This window comes from Branchiostoma belcheri, unplaced genomic scaffold (assembly GCF_001625305.1).
Source record: "Branchiostoma belcheri isolate BF01 breed outbred unplaced genomic scaffold, Haploidv18h27 scaffold1, whole genome shotgun sequence".
Lineage (NCBI taxonomy): Eukaryota > Metazoa > Chordata > Leptocardii > Amphioxiformes > Branchiostomatidae > Branchiostoma > Branchiostoma belcheri.
Window position 1 is genome coordinate 8,317,609 of NW_017802379.1, and position 17,991 is coordinate 8,335,599.

At 41.0% G+C, this 17,991-nt stretch overlaps 1 protein-coding gene across 4 annotated transcripts in view; it reads right to left on the reverse strand.

Moving 5' to 3' along the window:
- The window catches only part of LOC109465369 (serine/threonine-protein kinase TAO1-B-like), a 42,647-nt gene that overhangs the window by 12,737 nt on the left and 11,919 nt on the right, over positions 1–17,991 (reverse strand). For 3 of the 4 annotated variants that reach the window (XM_019762596.1, XM_019762604.1, XM_019762588.1), the window contains exons 2-11: positions 14,983–15,247; positions 14,483–14,554; positions 12,003–12,104; positions 11,528–11,573; positions 7,995–8,205; positions 5,254–5,345; positions 4,828–4,921; positions 3,985–4,066; positions 2,738–2,932; positions 642–674 (exon numbers count right to left, since the gene is read on the reverse strand). In XM_019762596.1, coding sequence (XP_019618155.1) covers positions 642–674; positions 2,738–2,932; positions 3,985–4,066; positions 4,828–4,921; positions 5,254–5,345; positions 7,995–8,205; positions 11,528–11,573; positions 12,003–12,104; positions 14,483–14,554; positions 14,983–15,126 — 1,071 coding nt within the window. In that variant the 5' untranslated portion in view covers positions 15,127–15,247. The remainder of the gene's footprint in view (positions 1–641; positions 675–2,737; positions 2,933–3,984; positions 4,067–4,827; positions 4,922–5,253; positions 5,346–7,994; positions 8,206–11,527; positions 11,574–12,002; positions 12,105–14,482; positions 14,555–14,982; positions 15,248–17,991) is intronic. The other variant, XM_019762608.1, reaches the window with a different exon arrangement.

Genomic DNA, 17,991 nt, shown 5'->3' on the forward strand with positions numbered 1-17,991 from the left:
ATCTGATTTCAAGAAAAAAAAATTGTTCTCATCTGGTAAGGATCGGCACAAAAAACGAACCGAAAATGTCGTAAAACGTCCCAGATTCTTTTCCAAATTTTTTTCCATTCTTGCGATTTGGCTTCGACAGAGGATTTCATCCATAAAATTTACTTGCTGTGACCTCATACCTTATAGTATGGTGGCAAGCTTGTCACAAACTTGGTCATGATATTCATTAAATAAAGTTATCATCTATCCCAAACTGACAAGAAAAAAGTAGCTACTTTCAAATTGGTTTCTTCGATTAGGAACACCATGCTAGCAAAAATGCAGCAAGAAAGGAATGACCAAATACATGTAGATAGTGTTATACATTGCTTGTTTGTTTGATTATTTATTTCACAAGGGGACAATATATGGTATATTATAGACATGGAATTAGCTGAAAGACTCAAAATATTGGTTTTAATACATAGAACAATTGGACCTTTTCAGTGTGTTTCTTAACTTTTCCATAAAAATTTGTGAATTTCATTATCAAACTATGGTGATGTAACAATTTGTCTTATAGATTGTTAATGGACAATTAGATGTGTGTGGGGAGGGGGAAAGGGGGAGGGGGGGCAAACAGCACTAAACATCAAGAGTGGAGGCCTTGCCTTTTTCAAGATGGTGGAGATCAAGGTGAAGTGCTGAGTGGAAAGAGAAGCAAAAGCATTTCAGCCAAGCCTGCCACCTAGTGGCCACAAACAGAACTACATCCAGGCTTTATAATGTAGCTATGGCCGGGGTGTTTTCTCTACAAAATTTCCAGTCTTCTTGAATGTGAATTCTTAACTATTTAAAACTTTTCTAAACCTACCACAGTATAAGTATCAAATATTGCTAATATTTTTTAAATAAAAATGTACATAAATCATACAAATATCAGGTTGAAAAGCAGCTACAAGAACCCTCAAAAATAAATGCCTAGATGAATCAGTGACTTCTAAGAATATGACAACTTCCCTTGTCTGCTCAGCTTTTAACGATAGATCAACATAACCCACAATTTGCTTATGACTAGTGCTGTGTACCTAAACCCACATTTAGGTTCAGGTCAGGATTCAAGTCCAGAGGTTCTTAGGTTCAGTTCTGGACTCGTAAGTCCGGACCTAAACCCATGGCATATACAAAATTGCATGTTGGCAACCTTGCAATGTTGTCTGGGCAAAACTTTCGCAACATAACATGGAGGCTGACACTTGACGATGCCTGATGGCAATGTTTTCTTCATTTTGCAGCACAGATTTTGCTATCTATGGAAGGTTTTAGGTGGTTTGGAAAGAAAAGGGGTATGTGACATGTTTTTTTTTATTTATTAAGTCCAGAATCAGTTCTTGACTTTTAGTTTTTTTTTTGGACTTGAACCTAAACATTTTTACAAATCCGGAACCGGTCCAGCAAACCGGTACACAGCACTACTTATGACTAAGCCGAATTTTCAAACTTCCCTATAAACTGTACATATGACATGTGTACATGTATCCCTTCCAGTTTTTTTTTTCTTTAAAACTGTTCCTGTTTTTGAAATCCCATTGTTTTAGCAGCCTTGCTTGCAGAGGACAGACAAGACATAACCAGCAAGTACGGACAGAGGCAAACAATGGAATGACAAATTATCAACAAAATGTTAGTAAACAAAAACTTCTGTTCAATAACTAGACTTGCAACTGGACATGAGACAACACAAATTGAAGATTCCAAAAGAAAAAAACAAAGCCAACAAGATCTGTAACACAACAGTCATGTAGTGCTTTGAACAAGAAGATTTTAAAAAAATCTGATTAAATGTAAAAAAAAAAACATTTTGCCTGATTTTTTTGTCACAGAAGAGACTCTAAAAAATGGAGTGCCAGAGCAAACAGTGCAATTTCACGGAACACAGTGCAATTTATGGAATACGGTGCAATTTTTATCGTTGAAGAGATTCATCAGTCACGTATAGTACAAGTTCAGTAAGATAATTCTTACAATCAGTGACTATTAAATCCTAAGGTACATACCTCCGAATTTTCGACGACTAGTCAGTTCGTCTTGGTCACGGAATAATCCTAGTCTCGCAAGATAACGCGAGACTAGGACGAGACTGAACCGCAACGAAGGCTGGGAGCTGCCTAAGCCCTACCTACCTCTACTCCGCAAGGAGGCAGAGGGGGGCAGAAGATCCACGCAAGTCTCGTCCTAGTCTCGCGTTATCTTGCGAGACTAGGATTATTCCGTGACCAAGACGAACTGACTAGTCGTCGAAAATTCGGAGGTATGTACCTTAGGAATTAATAGTCACTGATTGAAAGAATTATCTTACTGAACTGGTGCAATTTTACTAGTACAACCGTGCAATAATACGGGATACAGTACAATGGTCCTGTATTAGTGTACAGTGCAATTTTACGGAATATAGTGTAATCGTATTAGTATATTTGCTAAGTATACAGTGCAATTTTACTAGTAAAATTGCATTGTATACTAATACAATACTATTGCACTGTATTCCATAGAATTGTACTGTACACTAATACGATTGAACTGTATTCCGTAAAATTACATGTCTAGTATACTAATACTATTGCACTGTATTCCGTAAAATTGCACTGCATACTAATACGATTGTACTGTATTCCGTAAAATTGCACTGTATTCCATAGAATTGCACTGTATACTCTGGCACCCCTGTTCTATGTCGGCCATGATTATGACAACAGCTGGGACGTACCTGCGAGTCCTCTTCCGTGTCCTCCTCGGCGGGGTCGTCCGCAGGCCCGTTTTCCCGCGCCGGTTTGGTCTCCACCATCAGAATCTTCTTCATCTTGCGGTATTGCAGGTTGTCCAGTTCGCGGACCGCGTCCTTTGTCCGATTTATCAAGTCTATAATTACATTCCTAGGACGTTCTCTCGTGATAAATATATGCTGCAGATGTGGGGCAGAGATATTCCAACAATTAGTGGCCGAGCAACAATTAATAATTAAAGACTGTGACGGAAAATGCATGCGTTTAGCATACAGCTGTCTATTCTTGTGGTGCAAAAAAGTTTAACTTTTTTTTTTCACAATTTTCTTTCTTAACACTTAACTACACACAGATGTCAAGAACCATTCTAAAGAAATTAAAAACAATTTTTCTAAACATTTGTCGTGTGTTTTCTCTGTTTTACTAGAAATTCTACCTATATATAGTGTTGTGTACCGAAACTCATGTTTAGGTTCAGGTCCAGATTCAAGTCCAGAGGTTTAGGTTTAGGTCCAGAATTATAAGTCCGGACCTAAACCCATGTACCGAAACTCATGTTTAGGTTCAGGTCCAGATTCAAGTCCAGAGGTTTAGGTTTAGGTCCAGAATTATAAGTCCGGACCTAAACCCATGCATGATATATACAAAATTGCATGAAGATAAAAATTTTGTAGTGTGCACAGTGCAATCAGGGTTTACAAGGAATATATCAAGATTTTTTGCACAACTTTTCTGGATGAAACTATGGCCACATAATTATGGAGGCTGACACATGACAATGCCCAATGGCAATGTTTTCTTCACTTTCTTCACACTTTGCAACTTGCAAGTTTTTCGATCTATGGAAGGCTTTAGGTGGTTTACAACGAAAAGGGGAATGTGACATGATTTTTTTTTTGTATTCTAAAACTGGTTCCTAACGTTCAGTTTTTTTGGGGAACATGAACCTAAACATTTTTACAAGTCCGGAACTAGTTCCAGCGAACTGGTACACAGCACTACAAATGTAGTTCTACCCCATTGCAATTATCTGCAATATACATTGTACTACAACTTTACTGATTTTGGAGATTTTGTGGATGTTTTAGGACTTAAAATGCTGTAACCTATATCTAATTATATTTTGTCTGACCCAGAACTCCTTCCTCAATGAAAAAAAGGCCAGCAGGCCGATTTGAGTCTTTCATGAGTAAACAAACGCTTAAACAAACAAACAAACAAACAAACTTACCCCTAACAACTCTTGTGCTGTAGGTCTATCCACAGGGTTTTTCTGTAAACAAGCGTCTACAAAATTCCTAAACTCCTCAGACCTGGAACGGATAGGGAAAAAATCAGGAATAAACAACGGAATATCACGATTCTGCTGCACACACAACTGATAACAGATTGCTTTAGCTTAAACCATTCCTATAACATAATTTCTATATTATTTATTATAATTCTATATGCAAAACATGCTCTGTACAACATCAAGAGAATGATTTTATAAGCTACATGTATAGATGCAACGAAGATAGCACTCAGAGCATTAACATCTGCCAATGCAAAATTACAATCATCAAAATTACCTTTCAAATAGCATATACAATTTGATAAATCTAAGAAATTACATTGTTTCTTCTGTTTCTAAACAAGAATTTCAAAGGGACAAAAAACTGAACATAATGCTTAGACTTAGAGGCATCCAATGCGATTTCAGGGCAGCAAAATTGGAAATATTCTCAATAAGTCAATCTTTGTGATATTGACACATACTGCTTCACATTGGCACATTTGAGTCAGCATTTCATACTCTGGGCATTTAAAACAGCAGAAACAAGCCCCAAGATGAGTCCTCTATTTTCTGGGTGGTACCCTAAAACTCAGCCCAGGGCCCTTCCAGTAACCATTTTCCGTCAGAATTTTTGGAATTTTTTTGCTCCATGACGGCCAATATACACTGGGATAGTGTGGTTTCAACTCACTATGTAGATAAATGACTATAATACAATGTATTGTCTTTAAAAACTGCACTGGATGCCTTTAAGGTTCTAGAAGACATTTTGTGAGAGACCATGGTTTGTGTACTTACCACTCAATGGAAGATAGAGAGGGTGCATCATTTTGTGCTATATGGTACAAGGCACTCATGGCGTTCATGTTGAACAAGGGCGGCTTTCTCTCCGCTGGAAGAATACAAAAAATCATTTGGGATACAAGAATCGTAAACGATAATAATGTATCACAAATCACTATACAGTTCTTAACACAGTAATATGTATAGTATCTGCACTGTTCTATTTAAACTTACAGAGAACAGAGACTGCAAGGTTTTAAGTGTATCAACCTTTCACAAAACTTAATCCTGTGACACTTTGACAGCAACTATAATAATAAATAAACAACGTAACACTTACATGTAATTCAAGAAACTTCTGTATCTCATTGTCAGCAATGAAATGTGTATGGCTCAACCTTACAATATATTTTTCATCTTAGTAATTTGTCCGAAACTCACCTAATTCTATGCAAGTGATTCCTAAAGACCAAACGTCTACTTTTCCATCATACTGTCCCTCGTCCATGGCTAGAATTACTTCAGGTGCCATCCTGTAGAACAAGACACGTTCAGGTTGTTAACAGTACACAATACTGTTACAAAACACATGCTTATCTCTAGTACAGTTTCAATTGTGTACACTTTTTATCATACATTAAATGTAATATTCAGGACGTAACAGTGGCAAGGTGGTCTTGTGGTAAAGGGTTCTAGGTCTGAATGCAGGTGGCAGGCCCCATTGTTGTGCCCCAGGGAAACACACCTTATTTTCTCACTTGATTCAGGAAAAGGAGTGACTAGTAGCTTCAGTTACTTCATGTTACTTGTGTCATTTAGCCTCTGTACACTTGAAGAAGCCACACAGGCAAAACCAGTCGTGTGACAGGCTGAATAAAAGTTCTAAACGGGAACTATGCGGCTCCAGATGTCTTACTGAGGGACGACTGCGTGTGCAAGATGTCGGTTAGCTGAGGAATGAATCCCCTCGAATTTACATTTAGTAGCTTCAGTTAGGTACATCCTCTGGGATGTGAAGCAAAGACACCATGTTTGAGGAGAGCCACACCTCGAGCATGTTAAAGACCCTACCACAGTACCACACTTACAGAAAAGAGATACCAGTATGACTCTAGACTGCGATTTGCACAAGTGTAGATGGGACATTATTCGAGATCTATACTGTTCATGTGTAACGGTACAGAAACACTAGGTTTTCATTCAATGCCTACAATCATGTTAATGATCAATCTTGTTAATGATCATTCTGGCATACTCATTTTCACCTGGGCAAAGTGAGGAAAGTCATGTTAAGTGTCTCTTCCAAGGACACAAGGTTGGTGACTTGGAAGGATTCAAACCCGGGACCTCTTGGTTCCGAGCCGAATGCTCTGCCATTACACCACACAACCCCACTTTCGCGAGGTTATGGGCATAAACAAGAAATTCAAGATGGCGGCTCGGCTCAGCTCAGCGCCAAAGTTTCCTTGTATTTTCCTTGGTATTTTACGCGATTCAAGCAAAGAAAACAAGTTGACCACAAGAACAAAAGAGTAATACAGCAGCCTTCTCAAAACAAGCCGGCTACCGGCGAAAATCGCCGCCTACTCAAATTTTTGCGCCGGCTACTTTGGTCTAAATTTTCAGAAAAACAAGTAAGCTCCGTTACATTTTCTCACAAACTTCACCGGCTCATTTCTTCTGACGAACTTCAGACAAATTTCTGCTAGCTTTCTGGATCTGAAAACTGCTTCTTTCTTAGCCTCCTGTGCAGATTTCTAGTGCACGAGTCAGCGTTTGCTTCTACGAGCGGCCCGCGGCCCGGCCAGAGCAGCCGAAACTTTACGGGGGGAGGGTCTCGTTCGGGGCTCGAGTTGTATCCGCGGAGCTGTATCGTTCGAGCTAGGCGGAACTTGCTTCGTAAACTCGTTGCTCACGAAAATTTATCAAGCCGCTACCTTCCCAACTTCTCCCGGCACTAGTAACATTCCTGCTACAAATAACTAGTACAAATCACGTCAAAAAATATCAAGACATGTATAGAAGCGTGTTCATATCTTTCATACACAGAGACAAATTTTCAAAAACAAATCGCCATCAGTGAGATTTCACAGCTGTTTCATTCATCAAAAGTTCTTGTCGATCGTAAAATGATCACTCATCTGTTGTCTCCACTAGTGTGGCCTTTGTAGCTTAATCACGGCTAGCCAAAAATCAGCGTCAAAACTAAGAAAACCCCGGAATAAAAACACGCACACTCCGCATCGCTGTACAAAAACAGGAGTTTTCAGGCGCCATCTTGTCATGAATATTAAGTAGCAGCGTGCGATCGACGCTCTGATTGGTTCACCTCACATGACCTGCGTTCTGATTGGATAAGCGATGTGGCCAGCAGCCGGCAGCGCGGGAAGATTTTTTCCTTCGCCGGCAGGCTCTCGCCGGTGAAGAAGAGACACATTTACGCTGCTTTCTACGTTTTTTCTACGACTACACTAAGCAACATCCTATTAAAGAAATACATAATTAAAGAATTTTCGGGAAGATGTATATTTCTCTACGCCGATTTTTGGCCATTTTCTCGTAATTTTCTTGTCAAGGAACCCGGAAGTCAGTGTACCGGGACGCGGGGTGAATTTCCATAGGGCATTTATGGATCGCACCCCGCTAGAATTAAACCGTCAAAACAGAAACAAAACTTCCAAAAAGCGAAACTGTGACATTTTTTCACATCCCAATGATTATGTTTTCGATCAAATTGACATTTAAATATGCTTTCTTTATTTTTCTGCATTTTGTGGCCGGGCGCAAGGACCGCGCGTAATACGATCGGAGTGGCAAACAATTTTAATACAGCCTTTTTCCGGAATTATTTGTGCACGAACAGTAAATTTTGGAGCCACAAGATTGCCATAAAAGCTGCTCAGAATGTACCAAAAACGATGTTTAGGGGTCTAATTTTTACGATTTCCTCCGGGGGAGGCCCCCCGGACCCCCCCAACGGGAGGGGGGCCACCCCCCTCCCATACCCTCCCCCTGCGAGCCACTTCGTGGCTCGCCTGCTACTTTTTCTTATCAGCCACCTACTCTAAATTTTTTTGACAAGGCTGATACAGCCTTGGGAACCTAATAGTCAGTTTTGTTGGGCACTAATTTCTTATTTCGAGTGAAAACCTGGACCAGTATGCAGCCCTACTATCCCTTACCAGTATGGCGTCCCCACAAAGGAGTTAGCAGGAGAGACAATGGAAGCTGAGCCGAAGTCTGCCAGCTTGACCGTGCCGTCCTCTGTCAGTAGGATGTTTCCCGCCTTGACGTCCCTGTGGATCTTGTTGTTATTGTGGAGGTATGTCAGGCCCTGCATACCGTCATGGCAGATCGCTGCTATCTCTACTTCCTGCAAGGGTTTCTTGTGCACTGGGAGAGGCAGACAAGGAAGACAATTATTATTATCATACAAGTAGAGCATCCCTGCAAGAATTTGTCTTGACAAAACTTTATTGAATCTGACAATTTTAGCCCACTGCAATGAAGAAATTGGAGATTTCAGACTTCTGAGAAGTGTTTTGACTGACATTCTGCCTGTAAATCTGCCCCCCACCCACGTGCTGTCAACCTACTTTTAAGTTCACCCTATTTCCTGTGTCTGACATTTTGACCCCTCACACACCAGCCTTCTCAAAACAAGCCGGCTACCGGCGAAAATCGCCGCCTACTCAAATTTTTGCGCCGGCTACTTTCGTCAAAATTTTCAAATTTTTGCGCCGGCTACTTTCGTCTTAATTTTCAGAAAAACAAGTAAGCTCCGTTACATTTTCTCACAAACTTCACCGGCTCATTTCTTCTGACGAACTTCAGACAAATTTCTGCTAGCTTTCTGGATCTGAAAACTGCTTCTTTCTTAGCCTCCTGTGCAGATTTCTAGTGCACGAGTCAGCGTTTGCTTCTACGAGCGGCCCGCGGCCGGCCAGAGCGGCCGAAACTTTACGCGGGAGGGTCTCGTTCGGGGCTCGAGTTGTATCCGCGGAGCTGTATCGCTCGAGCTAGGCGGAACTTGCTTCGTAAACTCGTTGCTCACGAAAATTTATCAAGCCGCTACCTTCCCAACTTCTCCCGGCACTAGTATTAATAAACATTCCTGCTACAAATAACTAGTACAAATCACGTCAAAAAATATCAAGACATGTTTAGAAGCGTGTTCATATCTTTCATACACAGAGACAAATTTTCAAAAACAAATCGCCATCAGTGAGATTTCACAGCTGTTTCATTCATCAAAAGTTCTTGTCGATCGTAAAATGATCACTCATCTGTTGTCTCCACTAGTGTGGCATTTGTAGCTTAATCACGGCTAGCCAAAAATCAGCGTCAAAACCCCGGAATAAAAACACGCACACTCCGCATCGCTGTATGAGACCACAAAAACAGGAGCTTTCAGCGTGCGATCGACGCTCTGATTGGTTCACCTCACATGACCTGCGTTCTGATTGGATAAGCGATGTGGCCAGCAGCCGGCAGCGCGGGAAGATTTTTCTTCGCCGGCAGGCTCTCGCCGGTGAAGAAGAGACACATTTACGCTGCTTTCTACGTTTTTTCTACGACTACACTAAGCAACATCCTATTAAAGAAATACATAATTAAAAGAATTTTAGGGAAGATGTATATTTCTCTACGCCGATTTTTGGCCATTTTCTCGTAATTTTCTTGTTCAAGGAACCCGGAAGTCAGTGTACCGGGACGCGGGGTGAATTTCCATAGGGCATTTATGGATCGCACCCCGCTAGAATTAAACCGTCAAAACAGAAACAAAACTTCCAAAAAGCGAAACTGTGACATTTTTTCACATCCCAATGATTATTTTTTCGATCAAATTGACATTTAAATATGCTTTCTTTATTTTTCTGCATTTTGTGGCCGGGCGCAAGGACCGCGCGTAATACGATCGGAGTGGCAAACATATTTTAATACAGCCTTTTTCCGGAATTATTTGTGCACGAACAGTAAATTTTGGAGCCATAAGATTGCCATAAAAGCTGCTCAGAATGTACCAAAAACGATGTTTAGGGGTCTTATTTTTACGATTTCCTACGGGACGGGGCCACCCCTAGCCTGTGTATACACAAGCTCTCGGCTGGAGGTTAATGACCCCCACCCCAAGAGCTTGTGGCAGAATAGCTGTAAGTCGGGCGGCCCGTTCCCTTTCCTGGAGTCACCAATAGGAAGCCAGTATTAGGAATTAATGTGGGAACCGACTGGGCCGGCGCCAGGCAGCTGGAGAAGGGCGGAGTACCGGGCGGGGATGAGAAATTTGATCGACTGCGGGTGGGAATTTCTCAGAAAAATGGCTGCGACTAGCCCGAAACCGAGTTTCTGTGCATTCTGGAGTCTGTGTGTGTGTGTGTGGACTTTGGGAGTCCCTGGCCCCTAGAGCCGCTTCAGGAATAGATAGACGATAGACGATACAATTTTTTCGTTAAACAGAGAAACGACGTGTTTGCGTGTCTCCCTACCGGCTATGAGAAGACCGAGATCGTGAAACAGTGCAGAGCAAGCGAAAACGGCGGGTTGATGACTGTGATTCTTGTGCCACGATGTTGACTCCTGTCAAATTGTCGATACTTTATAATTGCTGGAATCTAAAATGTTACTGGCTTCTCCTCAGCGGGAGTTGTTTATTGTTTGGATCGGTAAAACGCAGGGTAAAATACGCTAGAAATTAATTACTTTGTGGGTAAAAGAAAACTCACGCCGAGAGCGAGGTCCACACTTCCGGGTTCAGTGACGACAAAATGGCACGAAAAACGTTAAAAATCCGCATAGAAGTATATAATTTCGTGACTGATTCTTGAAACTATGCATTTCTTCACTAGAATATCGATGTGTGGTTGTGGAAAATAGCATTTTAGCGCTTATATCGAAGAAAGAAAAGTTGATTACACGCGCGTCGGCTCGGTCAATTTTCAATACCGCCGGCGCTGCCGGAAGCGGACGCTACAACTAATCAGAGATGCGAAATGTGGACATAGCCGAGTGAAAATCGTGACGCCAAATACAAATCCGTGGATGAGATTCTTTTCTCTCGGTGTGGCTGCCATTTCCCACGAGGAAGTTCCAGAAACTTTGGAAAATAGAAACAGATTCGACTCGCGAGCGGGTGGCCGTGCCTTCCTCGGCCAAACTTCAAGTTTGGGACATGAAAGGCGCGCCGACGTCCATCACTGGGTAGCGACCGACAGGCCCATAGCAACCATCTCTGTTGGGTGCCGCACCGTCTGAGGGCCGTTCGTGACGTTTGCATCTCATTAACCATATATGGCGGACCAGGGCCGTCGACAGTCCGCCAGCTTTACGCGTGCTTGACATCAAGCTTTTGGGGGGCGGCAACCTAGGGCGGCGGCCGCCAGGAGCGCGATTTAGTCAGGCTAGGGCCACCCCCCTCCCGTACCCTCCCCCTGCTGCGCGGCTCGCTGCGAGCCACTTCGTGGCTCGCCTGCTACTTTTTCTTATCAGCCACCTACTCTAAATTTTTTTGAGAAGGCTGCACACATGTGCTTTCAATCTACATTGTACTCAGATATAGACACAAACCTACAGACAAACCCACCCAAAACAATACTTCCATACCCAAAAGTAACAGTTACCACACAGACAAGAAATAGTTACAACTAAGACGTTTTACTTCAAGAACTGTAAAATTTATGCCATTTTTTTTCTCCAAGAATCCTGTGATGTAGCTTACCTTCTATGATGTCTGATGCTGACCCAAGGCAATATTCCATCACCAGCTGTAAAACAAGTTGTGTAGATGATTGTATACAAAATAAACAAAGGGCACCACTCACTTTTTGTCAACAGAAATTTTAAATTAGTCTCAACTCTGTAATAGAATACAACACATGAAAGGTTACATTTGCAAAGCAAATGCATAATGTTTACTTTCGCATATGGTCTGCTCTGTTAATTCTTACTCAAATACATTCATATATTAATTGGTCAGACAGGAGTCTAAATCCCTCCCACTATAAAATTGCAACATTATTTAACCCAACACCAGTTACCATGGTGAGAGACATCAACAAATCAGGTCATTGCCCAGGTCAGAGGTCAGTGTTTGGAGAAGACGTGGAGGAAACGTAGCAAAATTATGTTTTCCTTCGGTAAACATCATGATAATAACTGGAGGGTTAAGAGAGTAATATCATGAGAGGACTTACCCATGCTGTGTGTTCCCTTAGGTAGCAGCCTTTGTACTCGATGGTGTTCGTATGTCTGAGTTCTCGCAGGAACTTCACTTCTTTTATGATGTCCTGCCACTTCTGCAAACACAAATCAAATACACTTGTAATCAGATGGAATTTATCAAAATTTCTTAAGGTCTGGTACATACATTGTAAGCACGTCGGCAGAACGTACTGCGCCTTCGCAGAACCCTGGATTTTCGTGGTTTTCGATGGATTTTTGGTCAACGTTGCATTAGAATTTTGCCTGTTGCAGACGATATCTTTTCTGACATTTGTAAACTACTGTCGGAATGCTAACCTTATATGAGCAAATATAACCTTATATGAGACGTTCTGCCGAAGTACTATACACAATACATTACGGGTTTTGCGCAGGTGCAGTACGTTCTGCCGACGTGCTTGGTACATATATATACGAAGAACACTGGGCTAATGCTGAATCTTTTGACAACAAAGACAGTGTTTTAGTTTACATTTTGGCCATGACCAATAACTTCCTTGCAGGTGTGAATTCGAAGTCATTAACCCAAATATTTTAACTATTTAAACTTGTGCATGAACAAAGAAAGGTAAACAATACAGTTGTGTCCCGAGAACAAAGACAGATAAACAAAGCAGCACATAACGACAAACACTGAGATATGGTCAAGTTTGAGGCCTTCTATTTACTAGTAAACAAAGCACTGTGAATCTAAACGCTGGAATGTCTGACTGGTCTTTCTTCCAAATGCCAACCTACCCTATCCTTAGCCTTCATAGCATGCCAAAAACTGGGGGTTTGGGGGGTCTTCAGGAGCTTTTATGTGCTATTTCTGATTGCATATAGACAACATAGCCGGTCTGGTTGAATTACCCATTTTTTTAGAACTGGGCTAATCAGAAAACAGCCGAAGAAAACCGAACCCCCAGTTCTATAAGCCTGCTACGGAGGCTACCCTATCCTGATATTTGAAAAAAAAAATTCTACAAAAAGCAGAACTTGACTGCCGGGCTTTGTCATGTACTTGCTTCACTCCACACTTCATCTTTTGTCCTTGAAAATCCTTTTGACTGGCCATGGCACAAGCCTATGTAATTTCCAGCCCTGTGCACTTGATAACTACCTTATAATTTGAACTTCTGCACACCAGTTTTGACAGGTCCGACAACCTTAGCACATACCATTGTGAGTTATGGACCTAATTTGAATCATTACCTCAGCGTTTCAGACTGATAATCTGTTGTAAGTGACAAGACCACATCTCCCAGGCCTGGGGGCAAATTCTGGCTGCGTGCCTTTTTCTCGACACCCGTACAGAGGCCAAGATATGATTGGATTGGAAGCACAGGTTTCGTGTTACAACTTACTTCATCTTTGGCGAAACGAAATTATAAAGGAGGACGTCCACATGTGTACTGACTGTCCTCAAACAATACTTATGTGTCCACTATTGCTGTAGTGGACACATAAGTATCAAAAGAAAAGCACTACATTACACTTTCCCACTTCAAAATTAGTTCTTCATTTTGTATTTAACTTTCTTTCATCATCTACAATAGCTGCAGTTTAGTGCAATTTTGCTAGGGGGCCAGCTTTAGGTTTGTATACAGAAAGAAATGGTACATACTTTTCCGTAACACATAATACTTTCGGGAAGGGAAACATTTTTATTTTGTATCAGAGAAATTTTCTGCATTTGCTGGCAAGTGTAACATTGCATACAACTTGCCCATTCCTTTTATACTTTCAATACTGACATTCGTAACACACAATACTTTTGGGAAGGGAAACATTTTTATTTTGTATCAGAGAAACATTCTGCATTTGCTGGCAAGTGTAACATTGCATAAAACTTGCCCATTCCTTTTATACTTTCAAATACTGACATGACTGCATGCCTGTACCTACATGATGGACAGATGACAAAGATTAATCCCTCAGTTATTCCAGCAGCTTCATTTTAAGATCTCAGGGTGCGCTGAGTTCATCAGATAGCACTAATTACTAACCTTGGTGGGGATACAAAATGTATGGCCAGGATTTGCTGAAACGTTTGTTACAAGGTCACTCAGCCTAAAATATCGCAGGAGTTTGTAATATTTCGAGCACTATGGATTGAGCTTGTCTTCATATAGGGTTTGCTAGATAGAACAATTTTTTGAAGTAAACTGTAAACTTTATTAGACAACAATTGTGCAATCTACTGCTATACAACAAACGCTCCTGCAGTTCCAGAAAAAGCTGCTAGTGGGCCCAAACTCATGTCACTTTTTCTCTAGCCCAAGAGCTATCTACCATCCAAAATTCATGACCCTAGCATGTCCAGATCTTGAGATATAAAAACCAGAGGTTTCAACTATAAACTTAAAACACCACGAAAACCTGCTTTCCTCTTCGACTGCAAAATCAAGCTCCTGCAAAAAAGTACAAGAATTTACAGTAAAATGAGAAGAATGAAGAAAGACAAACTCACCTCCTCTTGCTGCTTGCCACTGTAGGACATTTTCTTAATGGCCACCACTTCACATGTCCGAGTATTTCTGGCCTGGGGACACAAAGATATACAAAATCACTAACACTTATCAGACTCAGTATACTAATAAACTAATAATATTAGGCTCACAGTACATTTTTATGTTCATCTGTGTTGGTAGAAGACATCATGAAGCAAGTTTAAACTGTACTGTTATGATCGAAGGAGAGTTCCCAGTCTGCTGAGAAAAATGGACATGTTTGGCAAAACCATATGTTCACTGTGGCGGCAGGTGCAGCAAAAATTAATTAGCAAAATATTTGTTCACGGTAATGAGAATTTCGCAAAAATTTGTGATTTACAGTTATTTTACAATGTATTCTCCACTGTCTTTGTGATGTATACCAGCAAAACACTACTTTGTCCAGACCTAAACAAGCCCACAACACAACCCGGAAGTAAAAAAAAAAATGAATTCCGCGGCCTGGAGTGATACTCACATAGTAGACGGCGCCGAAGCTTCCGTGTCCGATCTCCCGCAGGTCGGTGAAGATTGTTTCCGGGTCGTCCTGAGCGAAGAGGGCAGCCACCTCGGGGTCTGCATGCTTACTGTGACGCTTCATGAGCGGTTTGGATGAGGGCATGCTCCCGTTACGCACACCGTGGGATGGGGGCCTCACCCCAGGGTGGCGGGATACGTTTTGTCCCGCCACTTACGTACCGTTACCATGTAGCTACCTGGGAACAATGGGTATAGTCCACATTCTGCAAGAAAACAGGGAAAAGAATCATTCATTAATTCTAACTCAAACAAATTCATATATATGGTCAGACAGTAGTCTAAATCCCTCCTGCTATAAAATTGCAACATCATGTAACCCAACACTAGTTACCATGGTGACAGACGTCTGGATCTGGTCATTAACCTTATTTGTTTGGAGAAGAAGAGGAAGAAGAAACTGAGCAAAAACAATATGTTTTCCTTCAGTAAACAGAACAAGAAATCTGAGATTTCAGACTTTCAAGAAGTACAAGACTTAGTAGTTTGGGGGTTTCGTGACCTTCAAGTTCACCTCCTTTCCTGTTCCTGACCTTTTGACTTGTCATTCCGTCTGTCAATCTTCCTCATCTGCATGCTATCAACCAACTGTCAAGTTTACCCGAATTTCAATCATGTGTCTTTTGACCTGTTACTCTGCCTGTCAATTTTTTCACCACCCATGTGCTGTCAACCAGGGTACTCTTTTTGGAGAAAAATACAAACACACAGCTCTGCCACCCAAAACAATATTGTTAGAACACAATACTGTACTTGCAATGCATACTGCAGGTTATAAGTTTAAAGACACTTGTACCTTATAGCACATCAATTCCAGTATTTCTACACATTTTGATTCATACATGGATCATAAAGAAGGACATTTGCATATCAAAATGTAAGGCTTTCTATTCTAAAGGCCAAAAATCTAATCAAACTGATGATAGAGAAAGGTGATCCAAGTCAATACAGCACTTTGGCACCCCAATAGTTACATGACAAAGTAATCCCTGGTCTCGGTGACATCTGTGATACCAAGAATGAGCTTCCTCCAGTAAAACTGGGCAACTTTCCTGATTAGACTGGCCACTCCTGACCCCACTTGGCAGCATCCAAATGTTACACCGACTACAATACATCACCACTCCAGGACAGCATCCAAATGTTACACCGACTACAATACATCACCACTCCAGGACAGCATCCAAATGTTACACTGACTACAATATATATCACTACTCCAGAACAGCATCCAAATGTACATGTAACCCTGACTGAAATGTATCAACAGGACAGCATCATAATGTACATGTAACCCTGACTGAAATGTATCACCAGGAAAGCATCCAAATGTAACAGTCACTATAATACTGTAGATCACCAGGATAGCATCCAAATGTTACACTGACGACAATACATTACCACTCCAAGACAGCATCCAAATGTACATGTAACCCTGACTGAAATGTATCACCAGGACAGCATCCAAATGTACATGCAACCCTGACTGTAATGTATTGCCAGGATAGCATCCAAATGTACATATAGATATATATCATATACATGTATCCCTGACTGAAATGTATTACCAGGACAGCATCCAACTGTAACACTGACTATAATTTACATCATCCGGACAGCATTCAAATGTATCAAATATATCTGATCCAAATATATCACCATAACAAAGCTGTGTTACATCATATATCGGCAAGTGTAGATTATAATATACTGGAGGGAAAAAAATCAATTTCTCTATTTCTAGCAAAAATAAAAATATCGAAGACCATAATGCAGAAGAGATCTTAACCTTCCAGCTAGTCTAAAACCAGGAAATATGTGTCCCCGTGGCCCATTGGTTTCATTTTGCATTCGCCATAAAATTACTTCTTGTTACACCGTGTAAACATGTTTTTCTACTCAAACGACGGTCCTGCTACACGAATACATCTGTTCAAAAGATTAATAACTTCTTGAGACAATAACCTTAAGATGTGATGATAGATACCCACCTGGTTGACCTTGAATGACCCCTGCATACTAACAGGGACAATCCACAATGAGATGGCAAAACCAATAATCACTGCTGGGAATGTTAGTTTGACCTTGGGTGACCTTGGAGCTATGGGACACGATTGGCTGGCTAAGTAACCATATGCAAACATACTCTAAGGGGGAGGGGGGACAAAGCATATCTAAGGGTTCTTACCAGAATTTTTTCAAAGTGTATCAAATATAGAGGGAAAACTTTCGGCTGCACATTGAATCTCAAAGATGTGACCACAGTAGGGGGTCTGGTATTCTCCCAGAAAAAATTTTTAAAACTCAACCCTCTGAGATAATATTTTCTCTATTTTTGTAAAGTTATGTTTTACCTCTGTTAAAGCTTAATTCTAAAGTCAAATTCATTTTTTTTTCAAAGACTTATGAAGGAAAGACTTTCAAAATAGAAACACCCATATGCTGGCCAAAAGACAGTGTTGAGTGTAGGTGGCTAAATCAGAAAAAAGGGGATCCAAATCACAGCATAAGGGGTCCCTACTGGTGAAAACACTGCTATTTCCCTTGTGGACACCTGCAAAAATTAGGAGTCAAGGTTTACCTGTGGTCAAGCATGTTAGGAGCTGTGGTCAAGCAAAGGTCAAGTATGTTAGGAGCTAAACACCTGTCCTAGGTCTAGGGAACTTTTTAGGTGGGGAGCAAAAAGAAGGAAAGCTGGTACATGCACCTATATTATAATCCACAAAGACTACAGTATATAGTTCCCACTAACAAAAGATCATGGATACCTGCATATGTACATATATACCTACCACATACCTTACGTAAAAAGGGCAAACATGGAAACAGGATGCCATGCGACCTTGGTTGACACATGCAACCTACTGTATACAACACAGTTGACAAAAGCCTTGATTGTGTCAACACAAAGCAAGAAAAAAACATAGCTATTACAATAACCAAGTCTTTC